This window comes from Abrus precatorius, unplaced genomic scaffold, assembly GCF_003935025.1.
Source record: "Abrus precatorius isolate BTA unplaced genomic scaffold, Abrus_2018 Scaffold3, whole genome shotgun sequence".
Taxonomy (NCBI): Eukaryota; Viridiplantae; Streptophyta; class Magnoliopsida; order Fabales; family Fabaceae; genus Abrus; species Abrus precatorius.
Genome location: NW_020874373.1, coordinates 34,350,589 through 34,368,321, shown reverse-complemented (window position 1 = coordinate 34,368,321; position 17,733 = coordinate 34,350,589). Strand labels below are relative to the sequence as shown.

General features: G+C 33.8%; 2 protein-coding genes across 2 annotated transcripts; both read left to right on the top strand.

The window, feature by feature from the left end:
• The first annotated feature begins 6,505 nt into the window (after positions 1–6,505).
• On the top strand, positions 6,506–10,581 carry LOC113861763 (cytochrome P450 85A). Its single transcript, XM_027494788.1, has 9 exons — positions 6,506–7,029; positions 7,639–7,960; positions 8,053–8,202; positions 8,569–8,814; positions 8,909–8,995; positions 9,307–9,385; positions 9,831–9,937; positions 10,020–10,144; positions 10,336–10,581. The coding sequence occupies exons 1-9, from the start codon at positions 6,842–6,844 to the stop codon at positions 10,421–10,423; spliced, it is 1,392 nt and encodes a 463-aa protein (XP_027350589.1). The 5' UTR covers positions 6,506–6,841; the 3' UTR covers positions 10,424–10,581.
• Positions 10,582–14,939: 4,358 nt separating this feature from the next.
• On the top strand, positions 14,940–16,798 carry LOC113862552 (polycystic kidney disease protein 1-like 3). The gene is made up of 4 exons (XM_027495633.1): positions 14,940–15,326; positions 15,921–16,034; positions 16,105–16,353; positions 16,421–16,798. Exons 1-4 carry the CDS (start codon positions 14,940–14,942, stop codon positions 16,796–16,798), a joined length of 1,128 nt encoding a protein of 375 aa, XP_027351434.1.
• Positions 16,799–17,733: the final 935 nt, after the last annotated feature.

Here is a 17,733-nt window from a genome sequence, read left to right as displayed (position 1 = left end):
AAGAGAGAGAAAAACCCGAAATGTGACTTTGATAGGAAAACAAGGTTTTATATTTTTTACATAGATAATATTGGATGAAATGGTGAGGTTTGATTGGGGCATATCATGAGTTGATAAAAATGAATCCATAATAGTGAAAAGCGGAATCAAACTGCGCACCACATAATCAGAAAGTTTGATGGTACCGAGATTCATTGGTTGGAAAAAACTGAATGGGATGGTTCATGAATGATCATGTCGAAACAAAAATACAAGCAGTCGTGCGCATTTTGGAGCAAAAGAAGATAACAAAAGTTGATGATTATAGTACACCTATCGAAGCAAAATTAAGAGCTGAAATTTTTGAAATTTCTTGATAGGCACTAATCGATAGAATCAGCCAAAAACAGAGCCGTGATCAAAATGGTGTGCATTGGCTTTATTCGGACAAAGTGATCAATAAATGTTTCTCACTAATAGCATTAGTGTGGTGAAAGTTTGAGATATATAGCATGAGCTAGTCATGACTGAGATAGTTCAAAATGTGGAGCCAAACACCATGAAGAACTATATGACAACCTCACGAGAATTGACCAAAATAAAAGAGCCACAAAATCCCAGACATAAAGGGAGAAAATGGGATAAACCCCATAAATGGTTTACGGGACTATAGTAAATATGTTGACTCTTTCTCAAGTCCAAGTAAGACCCACAATAGTCCTTCAATTATATATTTGTACAGAAGATCATTCATGTGTGCACATGTGCAAGCGTATATGCAAGCCTTAAAAAGAAAAAAGAGAGATTCAAATGGCAAAATTTCTTGCGATTTCCTTGAGTAATTTTTCTCTTACTTTAATTTATATCCTTTTCATCATTAAATCCAATGGGTTGGGGTGTTGTCAGAGAATGATAATTCTTTCTAGGAAGTCAATAGTGAAAAAAACAGTGATTGGAGAGGGAAATAAGCGAAGGAAAAGGCACATAATTTGTAGAAAGAGAAAAAGCACAAGAAAACAGAATAGAGGCCCTCGTGCAAACTGAATGCCTCAAATTACATCACAAACTTTGGTTTAAAATTATAAATTAATTAAAACCGAAGCAAAAAAGTAAAGGATATGAGCTTCATGCGTGCGTGTGGGTAGACATTCTTCTCTGCAACCATTGCAATGGCCCACTCTCTCTCTCTACCAAACCAATTATTTAACACCTACACCTTTCTTCTACCCTAACGTGTTTCTATTTAACCTATCTATAATTCAGTTCTGTGAATCTCTTTAGTGATCCTCTTAAGTCTTATCATATGCGCATTCCTATCTTGCTCTAATTTGCTCATAAGTTATATATATTTTTTAATTCAATATTACTTGTTTTAATTTCCTATTAAGTATTCTTTCCATCCTCATTTTTTTCCTTTTTCTTTTTTAAAAATTAGTTTACTCTGATTGGTCCGTCGACAATATTCATCTCAATTATTTGATGTTAATTATTATCATTCATTAAATGGTCCATGTTGCTCCATTTGTCTCCATTTTCCTGGCCACATGTTTATCCGATATCTAAAGGCAGTAGTTTATAGCATATTGGCAACCATTATTTCCCTCTTCTTATGTGTATATTGGCGTAAATTTTTTCTTAATGTTTGACATAAATTGAATTAAGTTTGAAATTGAAATTGATTTTGTTTTGAAGTGCATGTCTAGCTCTTGACATAAGAAACTAATTAATACATCAGCAACTAGCTAGCCACACTGCAACACAGCTGACATGCCACATGAATGAACATTGTTTACACTACATTCTATAATGTATACCTTGCACATCACATTATATACAGTATAGATTATACACTAATATTAAGTTATACCTTAAAATTGTCAATTTTATATCTGATAGTAAGAGATTGGCCATTAACTAATAATCACACTTATAATATGTTTAGATTCTACTTTGGATCCTCTCCGGTGGATTTTTTTCAGCCACTCTTCAGTAAACATGTTAACATTTGGATTGAATACTGTACAGCAACTAGAAAGGAAAGATAATTAATATAATATACGTTAACAATTTCCTACGTCAGGTAATGTGAAACACATTAAAGAAAACGGAAAAAAAGAAAAGAAAAAAAAGGTTACGCTAATTTGTGGATAATCTATGCTTCATATTGGTGATATACTGATACGTGAGAAGGAGGGCTGCATTATAATTCGTTGTTGGTGTAAAATCTTTCTACGGATCTCTTCGTGGATCCACACTTTTCTTTTGGTCACCATCCAATCTACCTTTTGTGCCACTTGAAGACAAGTCTTCTCCTTCAAGCCAAGCCAATTATGTCAAAAAACAATATGACGATTGAGGAGTGAAAAGTTCAAAGTTTAAAGTTAAAACTGAAGAGATAATTAAAAGAAATCACAGCACAAAACTGTACGAGTTTCGCTCTGCTTGGTGAGTATGAAGTTTAGTTTTTATTTTGTTGTTGAAATATAATTCTATAGACATTTGGACTAACACTTAAAACTTCTTGTTACGATCCTTCACATTAATTAAGAATATATTATGATATTTAACTATTCAACAGTGAGTTAAGCCATTTTTTTAATACAGTTTAGAGTTTATTAAATGTTAGATATATTTGCACACGTTTAATCCTATGAAATTTGAGTACCAGATCTCTAATTCTAGAAATGAATGAGGTGTGTTACCATGTTTCATATTTATTAAAACTACGGCATATATATAATATTTACTCTTTTGAGTTAATTGCAAGGGTGAGAAAAGTCTTGTTTTTCTATAATTTTTTTCCAATTTTCTCTCATAATACGTGTAAGAGTTTGTATATGTAAGTAACCAAACACATCTTTACTAAATAAAAATTAATTACACGTATTACATGCTTATTGTGCTTCGATAGTTTGAAATATTTATATTGAAATATGGTGGAATCATATCATACTTATTTTATTATAACATGATTTTACTGAAAATTTTGATATTTAGTTAACTAAAATTGATTTTGGCCTTAATCCCATATTTTAGTTAACGTGATAAATTTAAAATAAGTTAAATTTATACTAAATGTTGCTACAGAATTTTTTTAAAATTTTTTTTAAATATAAATTATGTCATTTTAAACTTACTTTTAATAAAATTAATTTTACAAAATTAAATTTATCTAATTTTAAGTTTACAAGTGTTGTTATAAACACACGCTTAAAAAATTATGTATAAAACTTTTGTTTCTATTAATTTAGTTTGTGTTTGAATTAGATTATTTTTTGAATTATGTGAAAAAAATTTAAAAGGCACTATTTATGTTTATTTGGAAAATTTGTGATTTTCTTTACAAAATAAAAACTTATTCAAGGTATGCAAAATTTTGGAACTTATGATTAAAAGCTAGTAATTTGTTTTTTAATTTATGATTGAAATTAATTTTTATATAAAATCAAACAACTACTCAGTTCCTTGGACATGCATTTATATTCAATATTGATGAATGAATAATAATTCTCCTAAGAAGGAACCACACAAATAAAATAAATCCAATTCCTGAGTTTTGTAAACAGGTGAACCTTTTTTGTTGCCATTGAACTGTGTTGAATAGTGAAGAATTTGAGAACATATTTTTCAAAAAATACTAAGAAGAAACTGACACATTCTGAAACAGTATCGCAGGGCAATCTTCATCTCATCCTCATGGAATGACTTTGATTGACCACCATCTTTTGTACGGTTCATGTCCAATTGTTAGTCCGTGTACAACTGAAATTTTTTTTATAAAATTATAAAGTAAGAGATAAATAATAAAGAAAAATGTAAATTATGATGAAAAGAGTGCCAACAATATTTTTAAATGTTATAAAATATAATATAAATAATATAATTCCTCTTTTATAATTTCATTTTTTTAGGTTTCTAACTTTTATGATTTTAAGGACGATGGTCGATTTGAAAGAGAAATAGCATCAATATAGTGTTTTTTTTTCCATAAGAACTAACGTGGGTATAAATATTATGAATTTGAATTAAAAATGTGATATATTTAATTCAAATTTTATATTAATATAAAATGTTAGCAAAATATATTATAATTATAGCGTAAATGTTAAATTTATATTAATAATTTATTTTTTATTAAATAAAACTATACTAACAAAGATAGTTTTCATATTAAATAAATGACAATACATTTTAAGTTGATTCGTCAATTAATTTTGTCAACGGTCTTTTTTTGTTGTCATTTTTCGTGCTTTTTGAGCAATTTTACTAGTTAAAAAGAATTTACGAAATTGTTTTGAAAAGGAAAAGTTTTAACATCTAAATGATGTTTATAATTTCTACTGAAAGCATTTTTTTTTAATTTTGTAAAGAAAAATTACACAATAATGACGCAGTGATCGAATAGTGGTTTGAAAAGCAGAATATGAAACAACGAAGTAATTCATTAATTTTAGTAATCTATAAAGGGAAAATACGTCCTTTGTGTGTCCCTCAACCATGCAAATTTACGCAATCAGTGAGGCGAAAAGTAAGGGGTAATCGTTCATGGCAAAATCTAAGTGTCCATTTCATGTTAATTTGATCGATGTGATTAGCATAAAATTAAGCATTTATCTTTTTCTGCTGCAAATCCTCAACTCTTTATTCGTTTTCATTGGACAAATTACATAATTGAGATGCAAATAATTCCCACTGTCTTTTATCTTACTCTCTCATATGATTTCAAAATTTATGATCCCAGAATTTACAACGTGTTCCCTTCTTGTGATTATAACAATCATGGAACTTTATCTCCGATTAGATGTAAAATCAAGGCTAATTTTTATTTGTTATGGTTTATGTATTATCTATTTATACACACATCTATTTATTTGCATGGACACGATTGAGACTGATCTGGCTGTACTTGTTTGGTAATTCACACCCACAAGAGACTCAACAGTGCAACAAGTCAAGAATGGTTCTCTAGGAATTACAGTCCCCCAGGTTGAAATTGCAACAAGGAAACATCAAGATCAAAAATATTAAGGAAAATGATAAGTTTGAATTCTTTTTTTAAAAGTAATTTTTGTAATTAAAAATCATTATTCACATGGTAATTAAAAAAAAAAAAAAAACTAGTGTCTTGTAGTGGGATTATGTACTAATTCATTTTCAATGACCATATCTTATTGATAGACATGTGAAGGGCTGGGGCTGGCTATGTCAACCTTTTCTTTTAGGTCCAATGGGGTGCTATGCATGTGCCTTTTTCTTTTAAGCTTTTTCTCCTATGCCTTCAGGATAAAATTATAGATATGCTTCTTTATACCATTTCATGAAAATATATTTTTTATGATTTGAATTTCATCTACATGCAACGGATCCTTTGCAATTTTTCTTGAGTTGAGAATCTTAATCCTTAAACCATTTTATTTTATGATGATATAATAAATTATAATTTGGTTTAAATTTAACCATCTTTCATTTATAAAACATTTTATTGGTTGGAATAATAAAAAAATTTGATTATTCCTGAAATATAAATTTAAACTTTGTGAAGGAAAAATTAATTACTAAAGATACTTTAATTTAAATTTGATATATTATTCACTCACTAACATGGGAGTTATATTTTAACAAACAAGTTTATAATAAAGTTGTTTAACTTATATTCCCGTGATATGTTGACTTATCAATCAATGTGTGACTTACATATTTTAACAAACTTTGAAAGTTCAAGTTAATCTTTAAATGTTGAGTCTTTTATCAAAATATTTCATTATTAAATTATTAAATAATGTGACATTGATTATACATATTAAATTTTGAATAAATTAAACATTCTTAAATATATAATTATATAATTAATATTTAATATATTAAAATAAAGTTATTTAATAAAGTGTTAATCAATTTTTAATTTATATAAATTTTGATAAATTTAATATATTCAATAAAATTTTCAATCCAATTGTTAGAACGTTAAAAATTTATAAAAAATATTAAATAAAATAATTTTGATAAAAATTATTCGTAAGATAACTTGATCATCATCTTAAATAAAAATTATTGCTAAAAATATTAATTAAAAATTACATTAATATTATTTTGATTATAATACTTTTGCACTTTTATTTTATGTTGATGCCCTCGAGACACTAATTAACATTTGGCATAAAATTATGATTTTATTATTCAAATAATTTTATGATAAAATGGAAAATATAAAACCAAGTCCATCTCATTATCCTCATGCCCCAATTGAAAAGGTAAAAAAATAAATAAATAAAAGGAATTGCTCTATTGGATGGCATTTTACTTTATATACATCTAATCATAAGTTAAAAGATTCATGGATAAATCCAAGACCTTAATCAAAAAGCAGCGGAGCAGTAAATAGTTTATACTTTACAGCATCTGCTTCATTGAACAATCATCAATCAACATCCTTCTAACCGGCCCTCCCTCTCATTTCTTCTCTTCCCTCTTATAAAAGCAACTAAGGTTTTATACTTTTTCAAGTCTTAAATCATTGTAGATTGCTAATATCTATTGAGTTTAGTTGTGCCCTCCCTGAAATCCTTCTCAAAAGGAAACTCCTTTTTCCACTCCTATAATCTCGAATTCTTTTTTTTTTTTTTTATATTTCTTTGTGGACCACTTTTTCATTTTTAATTAATCTCCAAGGCCTACAATAGGGAACGCCACTACCCTGTAGAGTGGCGGTTTTTGTCTATATGGTCATTCTTCTTATGTGCAAATGGTAGCTCAAGGACCTATATATATGTATGTATGTGTACCCTTGTGGTGACTTCTATTGAAGCAAGGTGTTACTATCTTCAAGTCTCTTGTGTGAGTTGAGTTTGGAGTGGGAGCACCAATGGCTTTGTTCATGGCAATTCTCGGTGTGGTCTTGGTGCTCTGTTTTTGCTCTGCTCTCTTGAAATGGAATGAAGTGAGGTATAGGAGGAAAGGTTTGCCTCCAGGCACAATGGGGTGGCCTGTTTTTGGAGAGACAACTGAGTTTCTTAAGCAAGGTCCAAACTTCATGAAAAACCAAAGGACAAGGTAAGTTCGGTGCATGTGTTTAAATAACTCTTCTTCTTGTGTTCCTTTGTGTAAGTGGGAAAGTTGCTTTAGCACCAGTTTGGCACATGGCTTGTAGCTTAATCCTATTGAGTGAGCATGACTTTGTTCCATTTTTTTAGCATTTTCCTTATTGAAAGCTGTTTCATCAGCATCCCCTGCATGCTACTGTGATTTATCACAGTAATTTTTAAGGTTATTGTAGGTACTAGGCCTAGCGTCTTGCATTTTCAAGAGGAAAAATTTGTGGAAATTGATTCATGAAATGGTTTTGGTGATGGCAATGAGCGTTGTTAAAGAGTAAAATTAATGCACTATATCTTGTTTTCTATGTTTCTGGGAAGGTAGGGACTATGGAGTGAAGAGAAGAGGAAAGTGGGGTAGGGCCATAGACATCATGAATGTATGTGTGTGTGTGTGTGTAAATGAGAGAAAGCATGACTATTGGACAAAGCATTTTCTTGCGTGATGTAGTATTTCCTCAAACTAATTAAATTGGGTGAGGTAAATACTGTTCATTGATGTACTTTTGGTCTTTTACCACATTGGTTATGATTGTAACTTTTTCTTCTCTCGTTTTGTGAATGGCAGGTATGGCAGTTTGTTTAAATCCCACATACTGGGTTGCCCTACCATTGTATCCATGGATCCGGAGCTTAATAGATACATACTCATGAATGAAGCAAAAGGGCTTGTTCCCGGGTACCCACAATCCATGTTAGATATCTTAGGCAAATGCAATATTGCAGCTGTTCATGGCTCCACTCATAAGTACATGAGAGGGGCACTGCTTTCAATCATTAGTCCCACACTGATAAGAGATCAGCTTTTACCAAAAGTTGATGAGTTCATGAGAATCCACTTGAGTGATTGGGATAACAAAGTCATCAACATTCAAGAGAAAACTAAAGAGGTTTGTGTTGCCATCAATCTTATCAAAATTCCTCAATAAACAAATGGGAAAATTTCCTAATATAACTACAATTTCTCGAATATTTGGAACAGATGGCATTTCTCTCTTCCCTGAAACAGATTGCTGGTATGGAATCCAGCTCAATATCTCAGCCATTCATGAATGAGTTCTTTAAGCTAGTCTTAGGAACTCTCTCTCTGCCTATTGACCTTCCCGGCACCAATTATCGCCGTGGATTACAGGTACAGTCCTTGATCTTTCCCCATTGGTGCTTAAATCAACATCACCTTACAGTTCTAAATAATTTTTGGGTTTCCTTTATCTCAGCTCTTAAGTATATAAAAGTGATAAATTCTTAATTTAGAAGATTATTTCTTAGCCATTAATGACTTTACATTACTGGATAAAGAATTACTAGTAATATTTTTTTTTTCATTAAAAATCACATTTTAGAAATTATGGGAAGAATGAATTGATACACTTTCCAATTAAAAAAAGCAGTATTTTGCAGATGGTAATAGCTTATGAAAGTTTAGACCCTTCAAGTGATGTTACTACTTCATTTCTTCAATCAGACATTGAAGCATAGACTTTAATGTGTGTTGCAGGCAAGGAAGAGTATTATCAGCATTCTGAGTCAGCTGCTAGAGGAAAGGAAAGCATCCCAAGATGGGCACGTGGACATGCTTGGTTGCTTGATGAGAAGAGATGAAAATCGGTACAAACTGACTGATGAGGAAATCATTGATCTAATTATTACAATTATGTATTCTGGTTATGAAACTGTTTCAACTACATCAATGATGGCCGTGAAGTACCTCCATGACCATCCCAAAGTTCTTGAAGAAATCAGAGTTAGTGCAAATATTCTCATATTTCTTAGGTATCTTGCTGATGCTCCATTATTGTCTGTCCTCACTGTGATAACACTGAATGTCCCTTTTGCAGAAAGAGCATTTTGCCATAAGAGAGAGGAAAAAACCGGAGGATCCAATTGACTGTAATGATCTCAAGTCAATGAGGTTTACTCGTGCGGTAAGACGTTTCTATGTATATTCATTTAACTTTTTTCAGTTTGAATTTTTCCAATAAGGGTCTTGCAAAATAAAGGGTCTTAGCACCCCCGTTTACTTTAAGGCACTTAGTTAAGGGATCAATAATTGTGATGTATTAAAAATAATGACAATGAGTGTATTTTTCACTTAATAAAATATTTGTTTTTATTCCTTAATTTGTGATGAATTAATGATTGTGATGTATAAAAATCATTGCTTGGAAGAATTTTCTTTCCAATAATTCTGTAGAGTAAATCAAAATTTTGATGGTTATCTCTTTGATTTTGGCAGGTGATTTTTGAGACCTCGAGATTAGCTACAATAGTTAATGGGGTTCTGAGAAAAACAACCCACGACATGGAACTAAACGGTGGGTTGTATATGTCTCTAGCTCTTGTTGTATACTAGTATTTATGTATATGTTTATGGGCTCAAGAAGCTGTTTGACTTTTCATACTTCTTTCAAGCCACTTTTACAGCATCAACGAAACTTGTCAAGTAAACAGTAACCGGAAAATAAATGTATCCCTAGGGATACTGTAGTTGTACACATGCATTGTCCATCAATTGGACATCCCAACCAGACCCATTTCACTATTCCATTAGTATATAACAATTTATTTAGAAAAAAAAGATGCCTTTCCCACAAATTCCTCTTGGTTGTTAGCATTACTTTAATTTTTTAAAATGCTATGCTCTTGATTGAAAAATCAAGAAGGGCCCGTACTTTATTCTTAATGATAAGAGTGTGTGTAACTAGCATCTTTTTGTGGCAATCAAGAGGCTTATTAGAGCTTTTTTGTGCATGTTACCAGGCTATTTGATTCCTAAAGGGTGGAGAATATATGTATATACAAGAGAGATAAATTATGATCCATTTCTGTATCATGATCCACTAACATTCAACCCTTGGAGATGGCTGGTTTGTAACACAACTTATTCCTGTTTTTTTTTTATATAAATTTTGCATGCTAGCATAATTAATGACCAACTGCAAAATGCAGGGTAACAGTCTAGAGTCACAAAGCCACTTCTTGATATTTGGAGGAGGCACCAGACAATGTCCAGGGAAGGAGTTGGGCATAGCAGAAATTTCCACTTTCTTACACTACTTTGTAACTAGATATAGGTGAGAGTTGATTTATTTACTATTCTTCATCCACCACTTAAAAGAATTGTTTGATATTATTGCTTATTGATTCTGTACATTCTGCAAGAATATTACTATCCATCGACAAAATGCTTGTTTGTCTGTTTTGAAAATTCTAATGTAATAAATAGATGCTGTTTCTGACATGGGATATTTAATGTTGATTGCAGGTGGGAAGAAGTAGGAGGAGATAAATTAATGAAATTTCCTAGAGTTGTGGCACCAAATGGACTGCACATAAGGGTCTCATCTTACTAACTAGGTTTTGTGTATGTACAGTAATGAGATATAGCAAATAGTAGGGTTTTTTTTTGTAAGATAATGTCTAACAGAGTAGAAAATTCAACGGAATTAGCTTCTTTCTCGTCCTTTTGCGTGTTTCCCTCTTCTTTTTGCACCATTTAAGACCCTTTACTTAAATATGAAAAGCATTTATATAAGGCTAAGAAATAATAAACAATTCAATGTAGGGAGATATTGTAATTGGAAGCATGGAAAGTGGACTACTTAAGGCAGTGCTTAATTCAGTGGTTAAGAGGCCTGGCTTGTCAGTGCTATCAGGCCTAGCCCATGCATAATAAATACTACACCCCTTTAGGAGTATATTCATTTTGGTCAAACCTAGAGCCTAGTGTGCTATACTCTCTACTCACTCTAGTATGCTGCTTTGGCGTTCAAATAGTGTTCACATGGACCCCACGGGCCGAAAGTCTTTGGGCTGAGATTTCGAAGCCCATGTCTCTAATTTTGAGAATCAACAAGAACAAAACAGAGTTTTGACAAAGTTAATCAACAAATAGGAAGTTAAATTTGAACTCAATTCATAAAAGGATGGCCAAAAAATAACAAAATCATGGGTTTTTCTTATTTGTTTCACGTACAAAGGTGTGAAAAAAGCTTCAGTAGAATCCTTTCCCTAACTCGCAGTGTGAATTAAATATCTGAATCGAAGCTATTAATCATTTATCGGTGGCTGTTGCATTTAGCATTGATCTGAATATGACAAATCTCTCATCCATCAGCAGTTTTTTGCATTTCTTTGTAGTTAACCTACAAGATTGATGGCTTCTTCAATTATTGATGTCTCTTCAGAATATAAATCACACTCTTTAATTCACAATACTAAACAAATAAAATTTGTCTCTTTCTTTTCGAGAAAAAAACCTATATATTGTAGGAAAATCAAAAGTATTCTTTTTTCCAGATATAATTTTTAAGGGTATTATGTATCGTTATAAGAGATATTAAACTAGATGATCAAGTGCCATAAACAACTTTTCTTCTTCACAGTTTTTCTTTCTTTCTTATTTTTCTAACACATTTAAAAATTTTCATCCATCATGTTATCAACTCCATGTTACCATTTCCTTCCTATCACATGCTTTTCTTGCCATTAAACCTGGTGAAGCGTTCTAGTAAGCACAACTTCGTTATCGAAGCATTGCTATACAACACCATTAATTCTACTTTCATTACAAATGATCTATGCTAGTCTAGATGGATAAGAAAGAAGTCATTTTGAATTTTGGGACTTTTTTTTGTGAGTGTTTACGGTGAAAAATAACAGTTGTAAACAAATAATCCAAAGATCAATCTGGGGACTGGATTTAGGTCTTCTTTGGGTTCTTTTAAGTGTGTTGTTAACGTGATGCTCAAATTAACGGCGTAAAAGAGTATTAAGCAATAATAGTGAATAATAAATGGGCAGAATTGAATCAAACGTGGATGCTTTTACAAAAATGTAGTAAACAGGAAACAAACAGTGTACAAAGATACAAGCAACAAGCACTGAAATTAAAATGCAGAAAGGTAAATGCGGGAATGTAAAGGTGCTGGAATGTAAACGTACGACTCCTCACAACGGCAAACAACGGCCACCGTAGGTCTCCTTGTAGCTGGTATCTGGCGCGGTGCAGGGTTTCAGCGTCTCAGAGTGTTTAGGTGCGGTGTCTGGGTGCAAAAAGTCGTCCTTCGTGAAATAGTGCTTTGGAGTATTTATAGACATGAAGATCACCACCGTTCTCCTCCTTTTGCGGGCACTTCTTGGTAACTGACTTCAACTGTTGATGCTCACTATCCACGATTGCTTGTGATCGTGCTTTTTGTTGGGGCTGTAACCGCTATTGCCCATGATCTCCTTTGTGTAGTGGTGAATGTTGATAACTACTGGTAGCCGCTTTTGGATTTTTCAATACTCCTATCTTTCGAGTAATTCTGAGAAAAACCTAGGAGACTCTTTTAATGTTATGGCCTTAGAATAGTTTCTTCTTGACTTCTCTTTTCGAGCCATCCTGGAGTTTTGAGAGCTTGTCTTGGTCTTGTGAACTTAAAACATTTTGCTCATTTCTGTTTTTCGAGCAATTCTGGAGGGACTCTGGAGCTCGACCAGTTTTGTGGACTTAGAATATTTTCTGACCACTTCTTATTTTTCGAGCAATTCTGGAGGAAATCTTGGAGCTCAGCCAAGTTTGTGGACTTAGAATATTTTCTTACCACTTCCTGCTTTTCGAGCAGTTTTGGGTGTCAGGTACTTGGAAACTCCTCAAATATTCCTCGAAAAGATATCAGTTTTTATGGACTTGGAATATTTTCCTGTTAGTCCTATTTTTCAAGCAGTTTTGGGTGTCAGGGACTTAAAAACTCCTCGAAAAATCATCAGTTTTGTGGACTTGGAATATTTTCTTGCCAGTTTTATTTTTCAAGTAGTTTTGGGTGTCAGTGACTAAAAACTCCTCAAAACTTCTCGAAAAGGCCTTTAGTTTTGTGGTCTTGGAATATTTTCTTGTTTTTCAAGCAGTTTAGAGAAAAATCAACAATGTGACAAAAATCTCCTAAAATAGCTCGAAATGTGTTCCTCTTAATTAAAACCACAAATCTTCCAAATTTCTCTTATGTTCAGGCTTATCTTTGGCTCCTTCTTGACCCCCAAAACTTGTTGAAATGTAGTTTCCTTCGAGACGATTTTCAACTTAGAAAATTTTTCATTATCCCAAACAGATGCCCCCCAAAATATTAATATCTCAGGTTAATGAGATTTAATATTTTTTATTTTGATATTTAATTGAAAATTTTTCATTTTCTAATTTTCTCGCCATTTCTTATGGCGTCTCTGCTACTTACCTGCTTTATGTTAGGCACGTTGTCCAAAGTCGGCGCATTAAATGCAGGTACTACGTGGCAGTTACCGAAAATGTCCCATTATTGAGACGTGCTCCGTTCTGTTGGGGATTTAAGGCCATTTTAGATCGAAAAGACACCCCACTATCTCTTTATCTTCCCACTAAGTGCCAAAATGCTTTGAACTTGGGCTCTTGTATGGGCCTTGCACGAGGTAGGGGACCAGTATAAAAAGCGAAGTTACCTTCTCATTTTTCACGCTTTCGTTTTTACTCTCCTACTTAGAGCTCTGTTCTCTCTCTTCTGCTTCTTTTGTGTCGAAATTTATTCTAGTTCGTCCCCATCTTCCCTATTTCTCGTCGAAATGGCCTCCAAGTCTAAGGTTCCCTCTGCTTTTTCCAGTGCTGAGCTCGTGCCTCTGGGTCATTCGAGCTACCTTCCTGAGTCACCTCTCGAGGAGGAGAAATTGGCTATTTGGAAATCTCAGGTACTTATTCCCTTTTCATTAGGCTCGAAACCTCATGCATTTTTAGGTCCTTTTGTTCCCCAGTCATCTGTCGAGTCTTCTTTTTCTGCTGATGGGGTCTTGGCATTCTTTTCCAAATATAACTTAGACTCTCTCGAGAATGCCCAAAAAATCTTTAGAACTATGCCTCCTGTAACCAAAGACTTATATTTGCCTTGGTTAGATAGAGTTGAGGGTGAAAAACAAGATAGTTGGAGGGCCATGGGAATCTATGATATCATTCAGTTATGTAGGTACAATCTGTCTTACAACTTCCCTATGATCATGAGTTCTCTTTTCTTCTGGGATCGAGCAACTAGCTCTTTCCACGTGCCTTGTGGTATGATTACCCCAACTCTTTTCGATGTTGCTGCCATTCTTGGGCTTAGGCCAACTGGTCCTTCGTTTTGACCAGATTCTCATCCAAAAAATCCTGATGTGACTCCCAACTTCCAAAAGCTTTCTTACCAACTCTTCATAACCTTGAATATGAATCGAGATGGTCCTGTTACGGATGAAGAGCATGTTGCCTTCCTGATGTTGTGGCTTTCTGCCTATGTTTTTTGCTCGAGATCGCTCCAAGTGCCAAAGACACTACTTACTTTGGCCCAATTGCTACACGAAGAGTCTTCGATATGCCTTGGGAAACTTATATTAGGAAACTTGTATGAGAACTTAAATGAAGCAGTGGCTTCATTTAGATCTAATGATTTTCCTTCAATCATTAGTGGGCCCTTTTGACTACTTCAGCTTTGGTTGAACGCTATTTTTGAAGAAAACTTACAAAGCTCTGAGCCACCCAATATTTCTCGAGAGATTGAGGGTTTCCGTTTAACTTTTTTGACTACGAATGTAGCCAAAAAACATTATTGTAATGCTTTTAGGCAATATTTCAACTTTTTCTTGTCTCTTTAATCTTTTACTCCTCAACTTTCCCCTTTTTTTGCTCGAAAAATAGGGCCAATTTGGTTTAAGCGCCCTTTTCCTTCGAGAACACCAAGTGCTTAATCTGAGGCTTTAATGACATGGAGACAATTTCTTTCATGTCAACTTCATTTTTGTACTTTCACCCCGAGGCGTAATCAGGTGGTCACCTATCAACCAAACCTCGTAGCTCGACAATTTGGCCTTAGCCAATTAATGCCTACGTTTATGTTAGATGAATCCAGCCGTGGATTCTTAGAAAATGCTCGAAATAGCATTAAAGACTTAAATGACGCCATAAGTTTTTTCCGCAAACGTAGGCCTGAAATTTCATCTTTTGAATTCGAGCCATCGCTCTATTGTACCCATGCTTTCCAGAATTGGTGGTCCAATTACTATAATCATCACGAAATTTCTGTCGAAGCGTGCAACCAGAAGATGACTTCTACTTTTTCTATGTTTCAGAAAGGGGATCCAAAGGCCAAGACGAGAGGTACGCACATTCGAGAAATTCAATCTTTAGAGCGATTTTTTAAAGTTATTTACTTACCACGGAGAATATCTCAAACCATTTTTGAAGCTGCCATTTCTTTAAAAGAGAAAACCAAAGAAAGAGTAAATAAATATAATGCTTTTCATTCTTTTGACCAGTTTATAGAAGATATTCTTTTCAAAAAATTTTGACCAACCTTTCCCCCTTTACCAAACTGTAATTTTGCTCTGGCCTTACCCATAATTTCTCCTAAATGGGTCGATTTACCCTCGACTCTTTTGAATGAATTATCCCCTCCTTGAAGTAAAATAACAACTTCAAGATTTTCTTTTAAAACTTACCCTTACCCTCTTCACCTTGATATTCGGGATGTGAGAATCCTTACAAAGTTTAAAGATGGTAAGGTTTATCCTGTTTTTTTCTCGAAATGCCTTTCTATATTTTTTATTTAATTTTGACTTCTCAAGCTTTTTTGCAGCTCTTCCCACAGAACCTTTTGTTGGTCGATATGACTAAGAGGATTGGGAGGAGGATAAGCCTCCTAAGAAAAAATAAAAATCTACTCGAAAAGGTTCTCCTTCAACAACCCTTAAAAAGGGTTCTTCGTCTACATCCCAAGCTGCCTCGGGGGTATCTAATGTAACTTATTTTGACTTGGGTTTAATTAATTCTCGACATGGGTTTAGATTATAAGCCTGCTTCTTTTCTTTTCTTAGGCTAAGGCCATTCCTAAGACCAAGACTCCTACCAAGCCCCAGATTTCTATCGAGATGACTGCTTCAATTCCTGTGCAGCAGACACCTGATCAACCTTCAGCTCCATCAGTGGAGGTAAATTTTATCTTTTTTCAAGTACTATTCTGTCTTTTCGAGCAATTTTTTATCCTTTTCTTTGTGGCAGGTTTCGACTGATGACACTCCGAGTGTCAATTCACCCCCTAGGGTCCGAAAAGACCCTAAAAAACGTTTGACTCCTATCCTTGAGGAGTCTCAAAAAATCTCGAGAAAAGAACCTGCAACTACTGCCCAACAAGGGAACGAGGCAGCTTCTTCCTCGAGTTCTGGATCTTCGAGTTCTTCTTCGGATACTTCTTCGAGCTCTTCTAGCTCGAGTTCTGAAGACCAAGCTCAAACAGAGCTGGCTCCTGAGGTAAGGCATCCTTTTACTCGAAATTTGGTCTTCATACTTGTGAATTTTTTAACTTCTTTTTCTTTAGGTGTCTCCTATATCTCGACAAACACCGCCTCTAGGTTCTCCCGAGGTTGATGTTGTTTCATATCAATCAGAAGAGGAGGGGCCCTTACATGAAGTTGAGGAGAATATAGCTGAAGAGGGAAACCAAGTCCCTAAAGACCCCCAAATTTCTGTCGAAGGTCCTCCCAACATTGAGGTTATACCATCAGCATCATCCATTAACTCAGAAATGAACTTGGATGATTTTAACGCTATGGTAGAGGAAGATCCAGAGGGGGCCATCGACAAAATTTTGGCTGGTACCTTCACTTTTTCCTCTTCATCTCATACTCCTTCAGGGTCACATTCAGAAATCTCCAAGCCTACTGAATCAACTGAAAAAAATGCTCGAAGAGCTTAGGTCCTTGGTCTTTGATGCGCCAATGATGAAGAACCTTCCAACTGATAAGGTCTTGGTTGCCAAGATCAAAGGTTTACTTTCTTCGTTGAAGGCTCAGCTTTCGATTTTTTCTGAAGGGCTCCAACGTTTTGAATCTCTTTTCATCGACTCTTTAGCAATTATAGACCAAACTGCTATAGTTGGTTCTAAACAAGATCAAGCTCGATCACTGCAGGACTTTGCTTCTAATAAATTAAAAGAGGCTCGAACTGGGTTGGTCAAGCTAAAGGAATCGGCTACTAATGCCGATATGAAGCAGAAAGAGGTTGATGCTAGAATCGTTGACTTAGAGAAACAACTCGAAAGAGCTCGAAAGGAGTCAGAGATGCTGAAAAAGGCTAGTGTGGTTTGTGAGAAGAAAAGAAAATTTTTTATAGAAAATGTGAAGACCCTGACTATCGAGAGAGCTCAAGCTATGGAGGATATTTCGAGTCTGGATGCACAATGTACAGCTCTTGAAACCAGATATCAAAATTTGAGAGTCGTTTACACTAAAATGTGCTCGAAGCCTCCTTTTTGATTTTTTCATGTATTTTCCTTTGAATTCTAGTAGTTATTTTAATGTAAATACTCGAATTCTGCTTTAAATGATATTTATTCATTTGGCCTTTTTATTACTCGAATTATCTTTTATTTGCCTTGACTTATTTTTACTTCATGTATTTCTGATTTGTATGGTTTTAAGTACTTATCGTTAATCAACATGATTCGACTATTAGATCTAAGTTCTCGAATTGAATACGCGTTATTTGAAAACACATTTTCAATCTCGAAGGGGCCTTCCCAATTGGGTGACCATTTTCCAAGTTTCCTTAATTTTTTGTCGAACGGTAAAATTACTTTCCATACTAATTCACCAGTATTAAAAAACCCTCCTCGTACTTTTCTGTTATATG